The sequence below is a fragment of the Zingiber officinale genome, chromosome 5A (genome assembly GCF_018446385.1).
Source record: "Zingiber officinale cultivar Zhangliang chromosome 5A, Zo_v1.1, whole genome shotgun sequence".
Lineage (NCBI taxonomy): Eukaryota > Viridiplantae > Streptophyta > Magnoliopsida > Zingiberales > Zingiberaceae > Zingiber > Zingiber officinale.
The window spans coordinates 137,381,266-137,402,048 of record NC_055994.1 but is presented as its reverse complement, the minus strand read 5'-3'; the positions used below and the strand labels follow the sequence as shown (position 1 = coordinate 137,402,048).

General features: G+C 37.7%; 1 protein-coding gene across 4 annotated transcripts; it reads left to right on the top strand.

Annotated features, from left to right (window-relative positions):
* The first annotated feature begins 2,700 nt into the window (after window positions 1-2,700).
* LOC121982031 (microtubule-associated protein futsch-like) lies at window positions 2,701-20,213 on the top strand. 4 transcript variants are annotated; one of them, XM_042534884.1, is made up of 5 exons: window positions 2,701-2,872; window positions 4,303-13,387; window positions 13,454-15,562; window positions 15,629-17,794; window positions 17,861-20,213. In XM_042534884.1, the coding sequence occupies exons 1-5, from the start codon at window positions 2,831-2,833 to the stop codon at window positions 19,936-19,938; spliced, it is 15,480 nt and encodes a 5,159-aa protein (XP_042390818.1). In that variant the 5' UTR covers window positions 2,701-2,830; the 3' UTR covers window positions 19,939-20,213. The 4 variants fall into 4 exon arrangements, with proteins under 4 accessions (XP_042390818.1, XP_042390816.1, XP_042390819.1 ...); XM_042534882.1 differs by having other exon boundaries at window positions 4,321-15,562; XM_042534885.1 differs by lacking the exon at window positions 13,454-15,562.
* The last annotated feature ends 570 nt before the right edge of the window (window positions 20,214-20,783 follow it).

Genomic DNA, 20,783 nt, shown 5'->3' with positions numbered 1-20,783 from the left:
TAAAATAAATAACCATCACATGGGTCTGCCTAACAAGCCTTTCAAAGTTGTCATTCCTACGTGGAAAATGGCCACTAACTTATTGAGTGTGACATATCGTCCAAGGGACTTTGTTGAACATTAATAGTTAACTAGGGAACAATTATATTCTCGTGCTAAGATGAATGAGGGGGGTCTACACGATGTGATCACATATGGGCGGTTTGTACTCATCTAGCTAACCCTAGCATCATTGAGAGGGAAGTGAAAAAAAAAGACAAGTGGACAAAAACTAAAATATTTTAGTGGAGAGCTCTAGATATGACATGTATATCGTCATCGCGCATAAGCTTAGAATTCTTTAAAGGTTGGAGTTTATGTTAAAAAACATAACATATATTGAGAGCGGTGAAATGAACCGATCAAATGCATAATGATCCAATCTAAGATCAAAGGATGAGATGAGTTATTAACGTAATCATGACTGAGTAATTTCGATCGACTAGATGCAAATCAGGTCGATCCTCGTAGGCCGACTTCCTTCAAGTTGAGATTACTTCATGTCATGCTTCAATCAAATCGGATTTTAGTAGACCGATTTTCTTCAGGTCAAACTTCAATAAACCCGAATTCCTTCATATCTGCTTTCTAGACTGTCGAATAACTAAGAGATCCTTGGAACAAAAGTTTGGAAAGACTCAATAAAGCAGTTAGAAGGGGGATAGGATGAACCTTGGCTAGATTCCACAACACTCAAGTCAAACTTCGGAGAAATGAAGAAATCAAATGAGAAAAGTAAGAAGAGTAGAAAGTTATGAGATTGCTTGCCTTGGTATTGCAATCCGTTACCTTTAAATAGACAGTGAAAGAGTGACCTTAGTTTTCAAATGGCACATCTCTTCCTTTCGTTACTGAGAGATGACTCTCTAGATGATCGGTATTTTAACTGTCATACCTTTGGTGATAAGTATTTCAACGTCCGTCGTCGAATCTCAATTTAGGTAAATCATATTCAGATGTGACTCGAATTGAATTAACTTGAGGTCTTTTTTAGGTTGCTTTGGTTGGAGCTCAATTTGATCTAACTTGAACTCAGTCTAAACTAATCCGAGGTCGATCTGACTTGACCCGAGTTAGTTTGACTTGAACCGAGCTCTATTTTAACTTGTTGTCTAACATTTCTTGACTTTTGACTTGAGTATGTCACGTGATGATGATGACAAAAGGTGAATACGCTCGCTATCAGCGCCTCCGTCAACTCGTCCCAGGGCTGCTAGCCACTAAACCCATCCGAGGGGATAGTATGTCACGTGATGATGGTGGTGATTATCTCCGTCGCATCACATAGTATAACCATTTTCATTAACAAATTATTATTCAATTGTTTTTTATTAGTGATGACAAAAGAAAAGAAAAAAGTTTTGAGTTTTACAAGTTTGCATCATCAACAAGGAAAGTTAGAAAGGGTGAGGCAATGGGTAGTGGGGGTGTCAGAAGCAATGTGAAGGTGAAGATGAGCAAATATAATGTGTTTTTATCATTTTATTTTTCTATATTTATATGTAGTATTTTTTATATTAATGCTTTTTAAATTTCAATTTTATTGTTGCAAATTGAACTGTAAATTTCTCATCTCAATTTTGTTCTTGCATTTTAGTGACTTAATTACAAGTTATTAAATAGTGCATGTCTACTCAAAGAATCTAAATGAGACTATCTTAGATCAAAAAAAGACAAAAAAAAAAAAAAAAAAAAAAGGATAAAGCTTATGGAAAAGGCAGAAAAACCAAAAGCATCGAAGAGAAAACATTTCGATCGTTCAATAGAATCATCATCCCTAAAGTTTCTAATAATTTTATTTTAATAATTCATTGCGGCTTGAAAATCAAAACTCTGATAATGACTCTTAAACAGTGTGGACCAAAGAGAATATGAAGAACTGCGATGTTAGCAGTTTTGCTTCCGAGTCCTACTAAATTCACAATTGCTGAACTCCGGTGGTAAAAGATGAAATCGTCACCTTAGTAATCTCTCCAGAACAACTCCACATAATCACACCCACGGATGCTACATTTGCTGAACTCAGTACTTCACTAAGAACTTCTAAAACAATTAATTATATTTAAATATCATTTTCCATTTAAATTCATTTCCTAACCTTTCTAAACTCACTGATCTTTAAGAAAACAGAGCTTAAATACTTCAAAGAATCAGTATTCTGTCTGTATGCATGAACGATGCCAAATATTTGGAGGTTTTCCAGAAAAGTTTTCTTTTTCAGAATTGGAAACTGAAAACAACCTTTTTTTTTTTTTTCTAAGACTGTCATTTAATGTGCATTTATATTTCAAGGAAAAGAAACACAATTCAGATATATCTTAATAAATAAAAAAAAAAGAGGAATACTAATCTGGTACAATCTTTGTTGTCCACAACGTGATGAACCTGCCTTGCCTGCCTAACACATTAAATAGAACAAAACAGCAAACTATCAAAGGAGTTAGATAAGTTTGTTTGTAGGTTCTTTAAGTGGAACCATAGATTTTATGTGAACTATGTGGACCAAACTGAGAAACAAATATACAGTGGGAATCCAACCAAAGGAAGGATCAAAAGATTAAAGTTCATTAATATTTTTTTTTTTTAAAAAAAACTTTTTTTTGAGTGAATGGCCTGATCAAGCTCTCATCATTGCCAGCTCATGGCTGATATGTTCCCGTCTTTCTCCATGATTGGGAGGAGCAGCTCCTCTGGCGTTCTCTCTCTATTACTGTACAAAATTTTCACTCTCTCTCTCTCTCTCTTCTTTCTCCTCCTCTTCTTCCTCGAAGCTTGAGCTCTTCAGGAGTCCATGGATTCTGAAGCTTTGCTTCCAGATCAAACGACAGATGGGGTATTTGCTAGCTCTCTGCCCTTTCATTTCCTTCCATTCCTGTCAGACATTTTCTCTCTCTCCTTTTCGATTCTTGGGATGTGTTAAGTGTATTTTCCTCCATTTACAGCTCCTCTTTAAGGTTTTTGCTATGTGATGATACTGATTTTTTGCTGCAAAAACTTTATATATTTTAAGGAGATTGAAACAGATTAATTGATATATATTATATATATTTAAAATTAGTTGCCTTTGATGGTTCCATCCCTCTTCTTGTTCATTTCTTAAGTATATTTTATCTATATTTAAGTGTTTTTTTTATTGTATATGTCTCTTTCTTTTAGTTCTCACTCCAGATTAAGCACTGATCTCCTTGTTTTTTGTAATTCTCCTGCAAAAACAAAAGAAAAAGTTTTTGTAAGATATGTGCAAACACTCTGTGCTTTAATTTTCATTTCATTTTCACTTTTCATTGATAAATTGTTTCTCTTATCTAATTTCATGAGGTTTTGATCGCGAGAAAATGTTTTAGGAGTTCTTAATTTTGTTGATAAAAACATTATAAAATGAAGAACACTTTTAAATCCTTCAATTATTTTGTAATTCACTCTAACTACTCTCCGATCAGACCAACTTATATAATACTTTTGCGGTGGCAAAAAACTATATATTCTCCAACCTAATGTGATATTAATTTAATGTAAATTGGTGCTTTTATTTATTGAAAACTTTATTCATGAGTTTTTTTAAAAAAATCTTGGATTATTGAATTTGGGCTTATTTCTGATTGTAAAAAAGATAGTTCATTGGCATATATTCTTAAAATTAATTAAATGCATGATTCTTTTGGTGTTTTTCTTTTCTTTTCTGAAGAACATAAATTAATTTATTGCAGATTTGATCACTTGATATTCTTCTGATCTGTCTACGGTTGTTTTCTTCTTCCATGCGCCACTATTTTTATTTTTTTCCCTATTTTTTCTTATAATTTTTTAGTGACACTATCAAGTAAATTATTAAATCCATAATGTTTATTAAAAGAACAGAGTTGTATTTTTTTTTTTAAAAAATGAACAGTCTTGCTTTCTATATTGATTTTGTAGTTGATTCTATAAAAAAAATATTGATAAACACAATTGATAATCAATGCCTTTTTAAGTTTTTAGAAGCAGGAATTAGTTTGTATAAACGTTCTTAAAAAGACAGGAATTTCTGAATACTCATTTGAGACTTTGTTGTTTTTTTTTTTTTTTTTTGCTTTTGATTTCTTAAAAGAATAGAGCAATATCAATTTAATTTATAATTTAAAATTTTCATCACAAAATCTTGAATTACTTTTCTAGAACAACAACAACAAAACAACAGCAACAAGATATCTTTTACTTTCTTGATTTGAATCTGTATCTCAAACAGAAAAATTCATATGAAAACCTTCCAAAAACTGAGTGCAGGAGAATAACTCCATGCAGATTGTCGACGAGAAAACAATTGTCAGTCAGAAACACTTGAATGGAGGAGAAGAGCTCAAAGACAAGAATGCAACCATTGCTGAGCTTGTGCAGAATACTACAGAAGTTACTAATCATGGTGAGATTTCTGATTCAGGGGTTTCAATCTCACCAGAAACTTATGTTCATCAAGAATCAAAAGACCTGCATGAATCAGTTGTCGATTGTTCTAAGATGCCAAGTTCAGCATCAGAAAAACAGGACAGATCAGAAGAAGTTGATTCCTTCAGTGTAGTAGCTGTGGATGTTTCATCCACAGAAGAGGCTACAAATAAGACAATTGAGATCGTCAAGGACGAGGTTGAAAGCTTTGAAGACAAGAATGGTGAGCTCAAAGAAGTTACATCTGCCAATGGTAAGCTTGAGGCTTTTCCGGTCGAGTCTGATAGTGCTAATGGGACTGGAGATGCTGAGGAAGCCACTGAGCTAGAAGATAAATCTGCTATTGCAACTGTTGAGGAGGCTAAAGATCTAGAGGCTAAATCTTCAGATCTTAATAAAGAGGTCGGAATTCATGTCGCAGAACAAGTAGTGACTCAGTTGGATAGTGTGACTTCAGCAATTTTAAAGGTTGAGGAACAAGTTCCAATTGAGTCAAATTTTGCTGAAATTGCAGAGGAAACGAGAGAAGTAGAAGCTAAACTTGAAGATGAAAAGGAAGTATCTTCAGCAATTATTAATGTCGAGGAAAATAGAGAAGTTGAACAAGTTTCAACTGAGTCAATTGTTGCTCCTTCAGCTGCTGCAGTTGTTGAGGAAACGAGAGAAATGAAAGCTAAACTTGAAGATGGTGAGGAAACTACAGGAGTGGAAGCTGAACTCACAGATGATAACCGAGAAACGACGACAAATGCTCCAACTGAGTCAATTTTTGCTACTTCAGTTGGTGCAGTTGCTCAGGAAACTAGAGAAATCGGAGCAAAATTTGAAGATGAAGGCAATGAACTCATCACAAATGATAACCATGAAACACTGACAAATGTTGAGGAACAAGTTCCAACTGAGTCTATTTTTGCTACTTCAACTATTCCAGTTGCGGAGGAAACAAGAGAAATAGAAGCTAAACTTGAAGATGAAACGAAAATATCTTCAACGATTGAAGCAGAAGCTGAATTCACAAATGGTAGCAATGAAACGACAACAAGAGTTGAGGATAATGTTCCAACTGAGTCAGTTTTTGCTACTTCAGTTGGTGCAGTTGCTCAGGAAACAAGAGAAATAGAGGCAAAATTTGAAGATGAAAAGAGAGTATCTTCAACAATTGTCAATACTGAAGGAGCTACAGAAGCAGAAGTTGAACTCACAGATGATAGTCTCGTGACAACGACACATGTTGGGGAGCATGTTCCGACTGAGTCAATTTTTGCTACTTCAGTTGGTGCAGTTGCTCAGGAAACTAGAGAAATCGAAGCAAAATTTGAAGATGAAAGCAATGTATCTTCTACTACAGAAGCAGAAGCTGAACTCGCAGATGATAACCATGAAGCAACGACAAATGTTGAGGAACAAGTTCCAACTAAGTCAATTTTTGCTACTTCAACTACTGCAGTTGCCGAGGAAACAAGAGAAATAGAAACTAGACTCGAAGGTGACAAGGAAGTCTCTTCATCAATTGTTAATACTCAGGGGACTACAGAAGAAGCAGAAGCTGAATTCACAGGTGATAACCGCGAAACGACGACAAATGTTGAGGAACATGTTCCAACCGAGTCAATTTTTGCTTCTACAGCTATTGCAGTCACTGAGGAAACGAGAGAACTAGAAGCTAAACTTGAAGATGAAAAGGAAGTAGGAACAGAAGCTGATCTACAACTTCCAACTGATTCCTGTAGTGCTATTTCAGTTATCGGAACTGATTCCTGTGGTGCAGACAGCATCGAAGTAGTTGCAAATGAAGTCGAAAAACAAGTTCCAATTGAATCAGTTGTTGATTCTTCATCTGCCGAAATTGTTGAGGAATCAAGGGAGATAAAAGATAGAGTTAAGCAACAAGTTTCAAGTGATTCCAGCATTGCCGCTTTAGCAATTGGACCATTTGAGGAAACTGAGGAGAAAGAATTCGCAGTTGATGACCATGAAGTACCTACAGATGTTGAAAAACAAGCTCTAAGTGATGCTACTTTAGCTATCGCAATCACCGAGGAAGCTAGAGAGACAGAAGCTAAAATTGAAAAAGAAGAGAAAAAAGAAGCCACAGAAGTTGAAGAAATAGAATCAAGAAATTATACTACTCCAGATGCTGGAGTTGCTGAGGAAACTGAAGGGCTTGTTTCTGAGCTTGTGGATGATCACCAAAAAGTCCTGACGGCAGAAGAGAAACAAATTCAAGCTGAGGAAACCACAGATATAGCAGAAGAAGTTAATACGAAAGTGGAAACAGAAGTGGAACATCAATTTTCAAGTCATTCTATTAGTTCTGCTTCAGCTCCTGGAGGTGCTGAGAAAGCAGAAGAGATCGAGGCTAAGTTTGCGGATAATAGCAAGGAACTGACAGAAGCTGAAAAGCACATTGCAACTGATAACGAAGAGCAAGAAGCCACAATAGAAGTTCAAGAACAAGTTCCAAGCGATTCTAGTACTTCAGCTTCAGTTAATGGAATTGCTGAGGAAACTGAAAGACTAGAGTCTAAGAATATAGAAGATGATGGAGAGGTGCCGGCAGAAGTTGAGAAACAAGTTCAAAGTGAGGAATCCACAGACTTAGGAGCTGAACTTGGTGATGGTAAGACAGAAATAGAAACAGAAGTGGGGCAACAATTTTCAAGTGTTTCCGTTAGTCCTAGTTCAACTACTGAAAATTTTGGAGGGATTGAAGCTGAACTTGCAATTGACAATCAAGAAGTGATGACAGAGTCTGAAAATAAAATTGAAATTGCAACCGAGATCAGTGATGTTACTTTAGCCGTTGTTACTTCTGATGAAGCTCGACTCAATGAAGATAAAATTGTAAACGATGAGAAAGAAACAGTAGCAGAAGTTCAACAAGTTCCAAGTGATTCTAGTACTTCCACTTCAGCTAATGGAATTTCTGAGGAAACTGAAAGTCTAGAATCTAAGCATATAGATGATGATCGAGAGGTGCCGACAGAAGATGAAAAACAAGTTCCAAATGAGGAATCCACAGAGGTAGGAGCTAAACTCGAGGATGGTGTCAGAGAAGAAACAGAAGAGCAACAATTTCCATGTGATTCCACTAGTCCTACTTCAGCTACTGGAATTGCGGAGAAATCCATAGAGATTGAAGCTGAGCTTACAAATGACAAGCAGGAAGTGATAACAGAAGTTGAAAAGCAAGTTGCACGTGAGACTACTGATGTTACTTTAGCTGCTGAAGAATTAAGACAAATTGAAGATGATGAGAAAGAAGCAGCAGTGGAAGTTCAAGAACAAGTTCCAAGTGATCCTAGTACTTCCAATGAATTTGGCAAATCTGTAGATGATGAGAAAGAAACAGTAATAGAAGTTCAAGAACAAGTTCCAAATGATTCTAGTACTTGTGCTTCAGATAATGGAATTTCTGAGGAAACTGAAAGGCTAGAATCTAAGCATATAAATGATGATCAAGAGGTGCCTGCAGAAGCTGAGAAACATGTTTCAAGGGATGAATCAACAGATGTAGACAATGGTGAGACAGAAGTCGAATCAGAAGTGGAGCAACAATTACCAAGTGATTCCAATAGTCCTACTTCGGCTCTCAGAATTGTTGATAAATTCATAGAGATTGAAACTGAACTTGCAGATGACAAGCAGGAAGAGAAAACAGAAGCTGAAAAGAAAATTGCATGTGAGACTAGTGATGCTACTTTATCTTCTGTAACTGCTGAAAAATTCAGACAAATTGAAGATGATGAGAAAGAAGCAGCAGTGGAGGTTCAAGAACAAGTTCCAAGTGATTCTAGTACTTCCAATGAATTCAGAAAAATTGAAGATGATAAGAAAGAAGCAGCAGTGGAGGTTCAAGAACAAGTTCCAAGTGATTCTAGTACTTCCAATGAATTCAGAAAAATTGAAGATGATGAGAAAGAAGCAGAAGTGGAGGTTCAAGAACAAGTTCCAAGTGATTCTAGTACTTCCAATGAATTCTCCAAATCTGTAGATGATGAGAAAGAAACAGCAATAGAAGATCAAAAACAAGTTCTAAGTGATTCTTGTACTTGTGCTTCAGCTTATGGAATTTCTGAGAAAACTGAAAGGCTAGAATCTAAGCATATTGATGATGATCGAGAGGTGGCTGCAGAATCTGAGAAACAAGTTCCAAGGGATGAATCAGAAGCTATCGGAATTGCTGAGAAATCCATAGAGACTGAAGCTGAACTTGCAGATGACAAGCAGAAAGAGAAAACAGAAGCTGAAAAACAAGTTGCCAGTGAGACTAGTGATGCTACTTCATCTGCTGAAGAGTTCAGACAAATTGAAGATGATGAGAAAGAGGCAATATTGGAGGTTCAAGAACAAGTTCCAAGTGATTCTATTGCTTCCAATGAATTTAGAAAAATTGAAGATGATGAGAAAGAAGCAGCAGTGGAGGTTCAAGAACAAGTTCCAAGTGATTCTAGTACTTTCAATGAATTAAAAGAAATAGTAGATGATGAGAAGGAAACAGCAGTAGAAGTTGAAGAACAAGTTCCAAGTGATTCTAGTACTTTTGCTTCAGCTAGTGGAATTTTGGAGGAAATTGAAGGGCTGGAATTTAAGCATATAGTTGATGATCAAGAGGTGCCCACAGAAGCTGAGAAACAAGTTCCAAGTAACAAATCCACAGAGGTAGGAGCTACACTTGACGATGGTGAGACAGAAGTAGAAACAGAAGCGGAACAACAATTTCCAAGTGATTCCATTTGTCCTGCTTCAGCTATCGGAATTGCTGAAAAATCTGTGGAGATTGAAGCTGAACTTTTAGATGACAAGCAGGAAGTGAAAACAGAAGCTGAAAAACAAGTTGCAATTAAGAATAGTGATGTTACTTTAGCAGCTGCTAGCACTGAAGAATTAAGACAAACTGAAGATGATGACATTGAAGAAACAGTGGAGGTTCAAGAACAAGTTCCAAGTGATTCTAGTACTTCCACTTCAGTTAATGGAATTTCTGAGGAAACTGAAAGTCTAGAATCTAAGCATATAGATGATGATCAGGAGGTGCTGATAGAAGATGAGAAACAAGTTTCAAGGGATGAATCAACAGATGTAGAAGCTAAAATTCATGATGGTGAGACAGAAGTAGAATCAGAAGTGGAGCAACTATTACCAAGTGATTTCACTAGTCCTACTTCAGCTATTGGAATTGCTGAGAAATCCATAGAGATTGAAGCTGAACTTGCAGATGACAAGCAGGAAGAGAAAACAGAAGCTGAAAAGCAAGTTACGAGTGAGACTAGTAATGTTACTTTATCTGCTGTTACTCCTGAAGAATTCAGACAAATCGAAGATGATGAGAAAAAAGTCATATTGGAGGTTCAAGAACAGCCACGTGATTCTATTACTTCCGATGAATTCAGAAAAATTGAAGATGATGAGAAAGAAGCAGCAGTAGAGGTTCAAGAACAAGTTCTGAGTGATGCTAGTACTTTCGCTTCAGCTAGTGGAATTTTGGAGGAAACTGAAGGGCTGGAATCTAAGCATATAAATGATGATCAAGAGGTGCCCACAGAAGCTGAGAAACAAGTTCCAAGTATCAAATCCACAGAGGTAGGAGCTACACTTGACGATGGTGAGACAGAAGTAGAAACAGAAGTGGAACAACAATTTTTAAGTGATTCCTCTAGTCCTACTTCACATATTGGAATAGCTGAAAAATCTGTGGAGATTGAGGCCGATCTTTCAGATGACAAGCTGGAAGTGAAAACAGAAACTGAAAAGCAAGTTGCAAGTGAGAATAGTGATGTTACTTTAGCTGCTGTTAGCGCTGAAGATTTGAGAGAAACTAAAGATGATGAGAAAGAAGAAACAGTAGAGGTTCAAGAACAAGTTCCAAGCAATTCTAGTACTTTCAATGAATTCAAAGAAATTTTAGAAGATGAGAAGGAAACAGCAGTAGAAGTTGAAGAACAAGTTCCAAGTTATTCTAGTACTTCCACTTCAGCTAATGGAATTTCTGAGGAAATTGAAAGGCAAGAATCTAAGCATGTAGATGATGATCAAGAGGTGCTCGTAGAAGCTGAGAAACAAGTTCCAAGTGACGAATCCACAGAGGTTGGAGCTACACTTGATGATGGTGAGATAGAAGTAAAGACAGAAGTAAAAACAGAAACAGAACAACAATTTCCAAGTGATTCCACTAGCCCTATTTCTACTATTGGAATTGATGAGAAATCTATGGATATTGAAGCTGAACTTGCATATGACAAGCAGGAAGTGATAACAGAATCTGAAAAGCAAGTTGCAAGTGAGATTGGTGATGTTTCTTTAGCTCTTATTAGTGCTGAAGAATTCAGACAAACTGAAGAAGTTGAGAAAGAAGCAACAGTGGAGGTTCAAGAACAGGTTCCAAGCGATTCTAGTACTTTCAATGAATTCAAAGAAATTGTAGATGATGAGAAGGAAAAAGAAGTAGAAGTTGAAGAACAAGTTCCAAGTGATTCTAGTACTTCCACTTCAGCTAATGGAATTTCTGAGGAAATTGAAAGGCAAGAATCTAAGCACGTAGATGATGATCAAGTGGTGCTTGTAGAAACTGAGAAACAAGTTCAAAGTGACGAATCCACAGAGGTAGGAGCTACACTTGACGATGGTGAGACAGAAGTAGAAACAGAAGCGGAACAACAATTTCCAAGTGATTCCGCTAGTCCTACTTCAGCTATTAGAATTGCTGAAAAATCTGTGGATATCGAATCTGAACTTGCAGATGACAAGCAGGAAGTGATAACAGAAGCTGAAAAGCAAGTTGCAAGTGAGATTGGTGACGTTACTTTAGCTCCTATTAGTGCTGAAGAATTCAGACAAACTGAAGATGTTGAGAAAGAAGCAACAGTGGAGGTTCAAGAACAAGTTCCAAGCGAAGATGATGAGAAAGAAGCAGCAGTAGATGTTCAAGAACAAGTTCAAAGTGGTTCTAGTACTTCTGCTTCATCTAGTAGAATTTCTGAAGAAACTGAAAGGCTAGAATCTAAGGATATAGATGATGATCGAGAGATGCCAGCAGAAGCTGAGAAACAGGTTCCAAGTGACAAATCCATAGAGGTAGGAGTTACACTTGACGAAGGTGAGACAGAAGTAGCAGAACAACAATTTCCAAGTGATTCCACTAGTCCTACTTCAGCTATTGGAATTGCTGAAAAATCTGTGGAGATTGAATCTGAGCTTGCAGATGACAAGCAGGAAGTGATAACAAAAGTTGAAAAGCAAGTTGCATGTGAGATTGGTGATGTTACTTTAGCTGCTATTGTTACTGAAGAATTCAGACAAATTGAAGATGATGGGAAAGAAGCAACACTAGAGGTTCAAGAACAAGTTTCAAGTGATTCTAGTACTTTCAATGAATTCAAAAAAATCGAAGATGATGAGAAAAAAGCAGCAGTGGAGATTCATGAACAAGTTCCAAGTGATTCTAGTACTTCTACTTCAGCTAGTGGAATTTCTGATGAACCTGAAAGTCTAGAATCGAAGGCTATAGATGATGATCTAGACGAGCCTGCAGAATCTGAGAAACAAGTTCCAATTGAGAAATCCATAGGGGCAGAATCTAAACTTGACGATGGCGAAACAGAGACAAAGCAACGATTTCCAAGTGATTCCACTAGTCCTACTTCTGTTTTCGGAATTGTTGAGAAATACATAGAGATTGAAGCAGAACTTGCAGATGACAAGTATGAAGTAAAAAAAGAAGCTAAAAAGCAAGATTCAAGTGAGACTAGCGATGTTACTTTAGTTGCTGTTGCTTCTGATGCATTAGAACAAATTGAAGCTGATAAGAAAGAACCAACAGTGGAGGTTCAAGATCAAGTTCCAAGTGATTCTAGTAATTCCAATGAATTTGGAAAAATTGTAGATGATGAGAAAGAAACAACAATAGAAGTTCATGGAGAAATTTCAAGTGATTCTACTACTTGTAGTTCAGCTGATAGAATTGCAAAGGAAACTAAAAGACTAGAATCTGAGCTTATAGATGATGATCTAAGGGTGCCTGCAGAAGCTGAAAAACAAATTCCAAGTGAGGAATTCATAGAGATGGGAGACCAATTTTACAATGGTAAGATAGAAACAGAGACAGAAGTGGAGCAACAATTTTCAAGTAATGCCATTAGTGCTACTTCAGTTATGGGAATTGCCGATGAATCTGGAGAGATTGAAGCTGAACTTGAAGATGACAAGCACGAAGTGATAACTGAAGCTGAAAATCAAGTTGCAAGTGAGACTAGTGATGTTATTTTAGCTGTTGATACTGCTGAAGAGTTCAGAAACACTGAAGCTAAAATTGAAGATAATGAGAAAGAAGATGCAGTGGAGGCTCAAGAACAAGTTCCAAATGATTCTAGTACTTCTGAGGATTCTAAAAAGTTAAAAGCTGAGCTTACAAATGAAGATCAATTGGTGCAGATAGAAGATGCGAAACAAATTCCAGTTGCGGATTCCACAGAGGTAAGAACTAAAGTTGAAGATAGTAGGACAGAAGTAGAAAGTGAAGTTGAGAAACAATTTCCAATGGATTCCGTTACTCCATCAGCGATTGAAACAGCTGAAAAAACTAGAGAGATTGAAGCTGAACTTGCAGATGAAAACCAGGAAGCGATAATGGTTGCTGAAAAGCAAGTTGCAAGTGGGACTATTGGTGTTGCTTTAGCTGTTGTTACTACTGCTGATGAAGTTGGAAAAACTGAGGCTAAAATTGAAGATGATGAGAAAGAAGCAGCAGTGAAGGTTCAAGAACAAGTTCAGAGTGATTTTGGTATTTCCACTTCAGCTGATAAAATTGTCAAGGAAACTATAAAGTTAGAACCTAAGCTTACAGACGAAGACCAAGTGGTGCTGACAGAAGACACACAACAAATTCCAGTTGAGGAATCCACTGATATAGGAGCTAAAGTTGAAGATGGTAAGGTTGAACTAGAGAATGAAGTTGAACAACAATTTCCTACTGATACTGTTTGTCCTATTTCAGCTATTGAAATTACTGAGAAGTCTGAGGAGATTGAAGCTGAACTCGCAGACGAAAGCCAGGATGCGATAACAGAAGCTGAAAACCAAGTTGCAACTGAAGTTAGTGATGCTACTTTACCGGTTGTTACTGCTGATGAAGTTGGAAATAATGAAATTAAAGTTGTAGATGATGTAAAAGCAGCAGCGATAGAAGTTCAAGGGCAAGTTCCAAGTGATTCTAGTATTTCCACTTCAGCTGATAGAATTTCTGAGGAAGCTAAAAAGTCAGAACCTAAGCTTATAGGTGAAGACAGAGTGGAGTTCACAAAGATAGGAGCTAAAGTTGAAGATGGTGAGGCTGAAGTAGAAAGTGAAGTTGAGCAGCGATTTCCAAGCAGTTCTGTTACTCTTACTTCAGATATTGGAATTGCTGTGAAAACTAGAGAGATTGATGTCAGAGAGACCAAGGCTGAAATTGAAGGTGATGAGGAAGTACTGACAGAAATTGGAGAACAAATTCCCATTAATTCTGATACTTCAGCTGATGGAACTACTGAAGATGCTAAAGAGCCAGAAGTTAAACTTGCAGATGATAACCAAGAAGCTGCTGCAGATGTCGGAGAACAAGCTCTAAACGAGTCCAGAAATGATATTTCGGCTGTTGAAAGTGCTTCCGCTTCAGCTAGTGGAATTTCTGATGAAGCTGAAAGGCTAGAATCTAAGGCTATAGATGATGATCTTGACGAGGCTGCAGAAGCTGAGAAACAAGTTCCAAGTGAGAAATCCATAGAGGCAGAATCTAAACTTGTTGATGGTGAAGCAGAAACAAAGCAACGATTTCCAAGTGATTCCACTAGTCCTACTTCAGTGTTCGGAATTGTCGTGAAATCCAAAGAGATTGAAGCTGAACTTGCAGATGACAAGTATGAAAAGATAAAAGAAGCTGAAAAGCATGATGCAAGTGAGACTAGTGATGTTACTTTAGTTGTTGTTGCTGCTGAAGCATTTGAACAAATTGAAGATGATAAGAAAGAAGCAACAGTGGAGGTTCAAGAACAAGTTCCAAGAGATTCTAGTAGTTCCAATGAATTTGGAAAAAGTGTAGATGATGAGAAAGAAACAACAATAGAAGTTAAAGAAGAAATTGCAAGTGATTCTACTACTTGTACTTCAGCTGATGGAATTGCTAAGGAAACTAAAAGTCTAGAATCTAAGTTTATAGATGATGATCTAAGGGTGCTTGCAGAAGCTGAGTATATAGAGACAGAAGTGGAGCAACAATTTCCAACTGATGCCACTAGTGCTACTTCAGCTATGGGAATTGCTGATAAATCTGGAGAGATTGAAGCTGAGCTTGAAGAAGACAACAATCAGGAAGTAGAGCCTGAAGTTGAACTTGCAGATGACAAACAGGAAGTGATAACTGAAGCTGAAAATCAAGTTGCAAGTGAGACTAGTGATGTTACTTTAGCTGTTGATACTGCTGAAGAGTTCAGAAACACTGAAGCCAAAATTGAATATAATGACAAAGAAGCTGCAGTGGAGGCTCAAGCACAAATCCCAAATGATTCTAGTACATCTGAGGATACTATAAAGTTAGAAGCTGAGCTTACAGATGAAGATCAAGTGTTGCAGATAGAAGATGCGAAACAAATTCCAGTTGAGGATTCCACAGAGGTAAGAACTAAAGTTGAAGATGGTAGGACAGAAGTAGAAAGTGAAGTTGAGAAACAATTTCCAAGGGATTCCGTTATTCCATCAGCGATTGAAACTGCTGAAAAAACTAGAGAGATTGAAGCTGAACATGCAGATGAAAACCAAGAAGCGATAACAGTTGCTGAAAAGCAAGTTGAAAGTGGGACTATTGGTGTTGCTTTAGCTGTTGTTACTACTGCTGATGAAGTTGGAAAAACTGAAGCTAAAATTGAAGATGATGAGAGAGAAGCAGCAGTGAAGGTTCAAGAACAAGTTCAGAGTGATTTTGGTATTTCCACTTCAGCTGATAAAATTGTTGAGGAAACTATAAAGTTAAAACCTAAGCTTATAGATGAAGACCAAGTGGTGCTGACAGAAGATGCAAAACAAATTCCGGTTGAGGAATCCACTGATATAGGAGCTAAAGTTGAAGATGGTAAGGCTGAACTAGAAAATGAAGTTGAGCAACAATTTCCTACTGATACTGTTTTTCTTATTTCAGCAATTGGAATTACTGAGAAATCTGAGGAGATTGAAGCTGAACTTGCAGACGCAAGCCAGGATGCGATAACAGAAGATGAAAACCAAGTTGCAACTGAAGCTAGTGATGCCACTTTAGCTGTTGTTACTGCTGATGAAGTTGGAAACAATGAAGTTGAAGTTGCAGACGATGTGAAAGCAGCAGCGATAGTAGTTCAAGGACAAGTTCCAAGTGATTCTAGTATTTCCACTTCAGCTGATAGAATTTCTGAGGAAGATAAAAAGTTAGAACCAAAGCCTATAGGTGAAGACAGAGTGCTGCTGACAGAAGGTGAGAAACAAAGTGCAATTGAAGAGTTCACAAAGATAGGAGCTGAAGTTGAAGATGGTGAGGCAGAAGTAGAAAGTGAAGTTGAGCAGCAATTTCCAAGCGATTCTGGTACTCCTACTTCAGCTATTGGAATTGCTGTGAAAACTAGAGAGATTGATGTCAGAGAGACCAAGGCTGAAATTGAAGGTGATGAGGAAGTACTGACAGAAATTGGAGAACAAATTCCCATTAATTCTGATACTTCAGCTGATGGAACTACTGACGATGCTAAAGAGCCAGAAGTTAAACTTGCAGATGATAACCAAGAAGCTGCTGCAGATGTTGGAGAACAAGCTCTAAACGAGTCCAGAAATGATATTTCGGCTGTTGAAAGTGCTTCCGCTTCAGCTAGTGGTATTTCTGATGAAGCTGAAAGGCTAGAATCTAAGGCTATAGATGATGATCTAGATGAGCCTGCAGAAGCTGAGAAACAAGTTCCAAGTGAGAAATCCATAGAGGCAGAATCTAAACTTGTTGATGGTGAAACAGAAACAAAGCAACTATTTCCAAGTGATTCCACTAGTCCTACTTCAGTGTTCGGAATTGTCGTGAAATCCAAAGAGATTGAAGCTGAACTTGCAGATGACAAGTATGAAATGATAAAAGAAGCTGAAAAGCATGATGCAAGTGAGACTAGCGATGTTACTTTAGTTGTTGTTGCTGCCGAAGCATTCGAACAAACTGAAGATGATAAGAAAGAAGCAACAGTGGAGGTTCAAGAACAAGTTCCAAGAGATTCTAGTAGTTCCAATGAATTTGGAAAAATTGTAGATGATGAGAAAGAAACAGCAATAGAAGTTAAAGAAGAAATTGCAAGTGATTCTACTACTTGCACTTCAGCTGATGGAATTGCTAAGGAAACTAAAAGACTAGAATCTAAGTTTATAGATGATGATCTAAGGGTGCTTGCAGAAGCTGAGAAACAAATTCCAAGTGAAGAGTATATAGAGACAGAAGTGAAGCAACAATTTCCAACTGATGCCACTAGTGCTACTTCAGCTATGGGAATTGCTGATAAATCTGGAGAGATTGAAGCAGAACTTGAAGAAGACAACAATCCGGAAGTAGAGACTGAAGTTGAACTTGCAGATGACAAACAGGAAGTGATAACTGAAGCTGAAAATCAAGTTGCAAGTGAGACTAGTGATGTTACTTTAGCTATTGATACTGCTGAAGAGTTCAGAAACACTGAAGCCAAAATTGAAGATAATGACAAAGAAGCTGCAGTGGAGGCTCAAGAACAAGTCCCAAATGATTCTAATACATCTGAGGATACTATAAAGTTAGAAGCAGAGCTTAAAGATGAAGATCAAGTGGTGCAGATAGAAGATGCGAAACAAATTCCGGTTGAGGATTCCACAGAGGTAAGAACTAAAGTTGAAGATGGGAGGACAGAAGTAGAAAGTGAAGTTGAGAAACAATTTCCAAGGGATTCCGTTATTCCATCGGCGATTGAAACTGCTGAAAAAACTAGAGAGATTGAAGCTGAACTTGCAGATGAAAACCAGGAAGCGATAACAGTTGCTGAAAAGCAAGTTGCAAGTGGGACTATTGGTGTTGCTTTAGCTGTTGTTACTACTGCTGCTGAAGTTGGAAAAACTGAAGCTAAAATTGAAGATGATGAGAAAGAAGCAGCAGTGAAGATTCAAGAACAAGTTCAGAGTGATTTTGGTATTTCCACTTCAGCTGATAAAATTGTTGAGGAAACTATAAAGTTAGAACCTAAGCTTATAGATGAAGACCAAGTGGTGCTGACAGAAGACGCAAAACAAATTCCAGTTGAGGAATCCACTGATATAGGAGCTAAAGTCGAAGATGGTAAGGCTGAACTAGAAAATGAAGTTGAGCAACAATTTCCTACTGATACTGTTTTTCTTATTCCAGCAATTGAAATTACTGAGAAATCTGAGGAGATTGAAGCTGAACTTGCAGACGCAAGCCAGGATGCGATAGGAGAAGCTGAAAACCAAGTTGCAACTGAAGCTAGTGATGCTACTTTAGCTGTTGTTACTGCTGATGAAGTTGGAAACAATGAAGTTGAAGCTGTAGATGATGTGAAAGCAGCAGCGATAGAAGTTCAAGGACAAGTTCCAAGTGATTCTAGTATTTCTACTTCAGCTGATAAAATTTCTGAGGAAGATAAAAAGTTAGAACCTAAGCTTATAGGTGAAGACAGAGTGCTGCTGACAGAAGCTGAGAAACAAATTGCAATTGAAGAGTTCACAAAGATAGGAGCTAAAGTTGAAGATGGTAAAGCACAAGTAGAAAGTGAAGTTGAGAAGCAATTTCCAAGCGGTTCTGGTCCTCCTACTTCAGCTGTTGGAATTGCTGTGAAAACTAGAGAGATTGATGCTGAACTTGCAGATGAGAACTGGGAAATGCCAAGTGAAGTTGCAACCAATCTAAATGATTCTATTTCAGTTATTTGTGCATTTGATGATGTCAGAGAGAACAAGGCTGAAATTGTAGGTGATGAGGAAGTAGTGACAGAAGTGGGAGAACAAATCCTCATTGATTCTGGTACTTCAGCTGATGGAACTACTGAAGATGCTAAAGAGCCAGAAGTTAATGTTGCAGATGATAACCAAGAAGCTGCTGCAGATGTTGGAGAACAAGGTCTAATGGAGTCCAGAAGTGATATTTCGGCTGTTGAAAGTGCTGAGGAGAGTAGAAAGACGGAAGCTGAGCTTGAAGATAAAAAGCAAGAACTGAATCAGAGAAATGAAGCTGATGCTGCAGATGGCATCGGTCAAGTCTTGGCCGAGGAAGAGAGGGATAATGCAACATTTGATGACAACTCAAACGATACCAAGCTAAAGATTGTAAATCTGGTGAAAGAAGATGCAGATAGTAATCACACTTCAGTTGTACAAACTGAAGGCGAGATCTCACAAGCAACAATTGAGGTCAAGAATGAGAAGCAAGATGAACTAACACAAATTGAAGAACCATCAGTTGCGGAAATAAACAAGATTGATTCTGGTTGTTTGATTGCTGAATTGTCAACCAGAGAAGAAAAACCTAATGTGATCATTGAAAGTGTTGACAAGGAAGAAGACATCTTAGAAGATAAGGTATCCATGGATAATCTCAATGATGCAAACGTAATCAGTCAAGTTCCTGAAAGTACTGTTGAGGAGGTGAAAGACTGCAGAAATGATGAGATGGTCAGAGAAATTGATGATCATTCACAAATAGTGAAAGACATGGATATTGAGATGAAAGAAGATACAATCACTTTGGTGGAGTCTTCAAATAATCTTGATAATGGTACTAAGACTAATGATGGATTTGAAGGAAAGGAAAGTTCAGAAGGCCTTGAAATAGTAGAGCACAAAAAAGAGGATATCTTGAAAGTTGACAAAGTGATCTTGGATGAAAACTCAAAACGTTCTTATGTTCTTGACACTACTGAGTCCTCGACTAAGATTGAGAAATCTCCTGATGTTGTTGAAGTAATTGAGCAGAATGATGGTGAGATCTTAGAGAGCAGTAACACATCATCGGCCATGATTGGCATGGAAGTTGTCGAAGAAAAGTGCGGAGACTCAGCAAACAAGAATATTATTACTGATGAAACAACTAAATCAGCTGGTGAAGAGGGTGATGCTTCAAATAATTTTCCAATGGAAAATAAGATATCCCAGGACAAAGAAGAAAAGGAAAGCAAAGATGAAAGTGTCAAAGGAGACTATATCAAGGTTGCTAAAGATATTGATGTTAGCGAGGAGGTTGCAACTACTGTTACTGCACTTGACGAAAACTTGTCTCCTAAATCTTCTGATTTTGTAAAGGTAGAAGAAGAAACTCCTAAAGAGAGTGCTCCAGCTAAGTCCTCTCCACGTCGTTCAAACAACATAATATCCAAGGTCAAGCACCAAATTGTCAAAGCAAAGAAGGCAATCATGGGAAAATCACCAAGTCCAAAAGACATGGCACCAAAGAGCAAAGAGCTCAAATAGATCATATAGCATTAGACTTCAACTATTTGTGTGGCCTATTTGTATGTTGAGTCCATGTAAATAATTATAGGTCCTAGTGGAGTGTTTGAGATCCTTGCTTCAAGCATGCATGTATAATTTAGTATCTTCAGTGGCATTCAGCTTATTCTATAGTTATGTTTTTCTCTAGTCTTTATTGTTATTGTATTTAAAGGTTTGTTATTGTGAAGACATTATTTGGTTTTAGTCTTCAATGTATTTGTTTGGTGCTCTGAATATATTCAGCATCAATAGTTTCTTCTTTTTTCTTTGAATAATATCATCTTTAGTGTGGAAAAATAGTCTTGATTATTAATAATTTATCATGCTTATTTAGTGCAAAATTGTTTATCATCTTTAGTGTGGAAAAATTCTAAAATTTTTGATGCGGTGATGATGAGGGGCTCCACGTTGCGGCCACGGTGGAGGTCAAAGTTAAGACGGTCAACACGTAGATAGCATCGGCCGGTCGGGCGAAGCATGCCTCTACAGAGGGAGAAGGCCTCGATCCGCCGCCGCCTTCGACACGGGGTTAAACGACCGACGCTCAATGGATTATTGGACGCCGAACGGAGGAGGCGACAAGGTGCAGAAGCCGAGCTGAGCGGCTACCCCGCTCGTCCAGAAAGCAGAGCTTGATCTGGACAGAGTTCAATTTCAGCCGAGCGGCTATCCCGCTCGGCCTAGCAGCAGGTCTCGGTAGTGGCAGAGTAGAACTTCGGTCGAGTGGGCACACACACGGGAGTAGCAAGGTTCTGGCCGATTGGACGGGACACCAGAGTGGCGAAATTTCGGCCGAGCGGCCCATCCACTCGGCCTAGCAATGC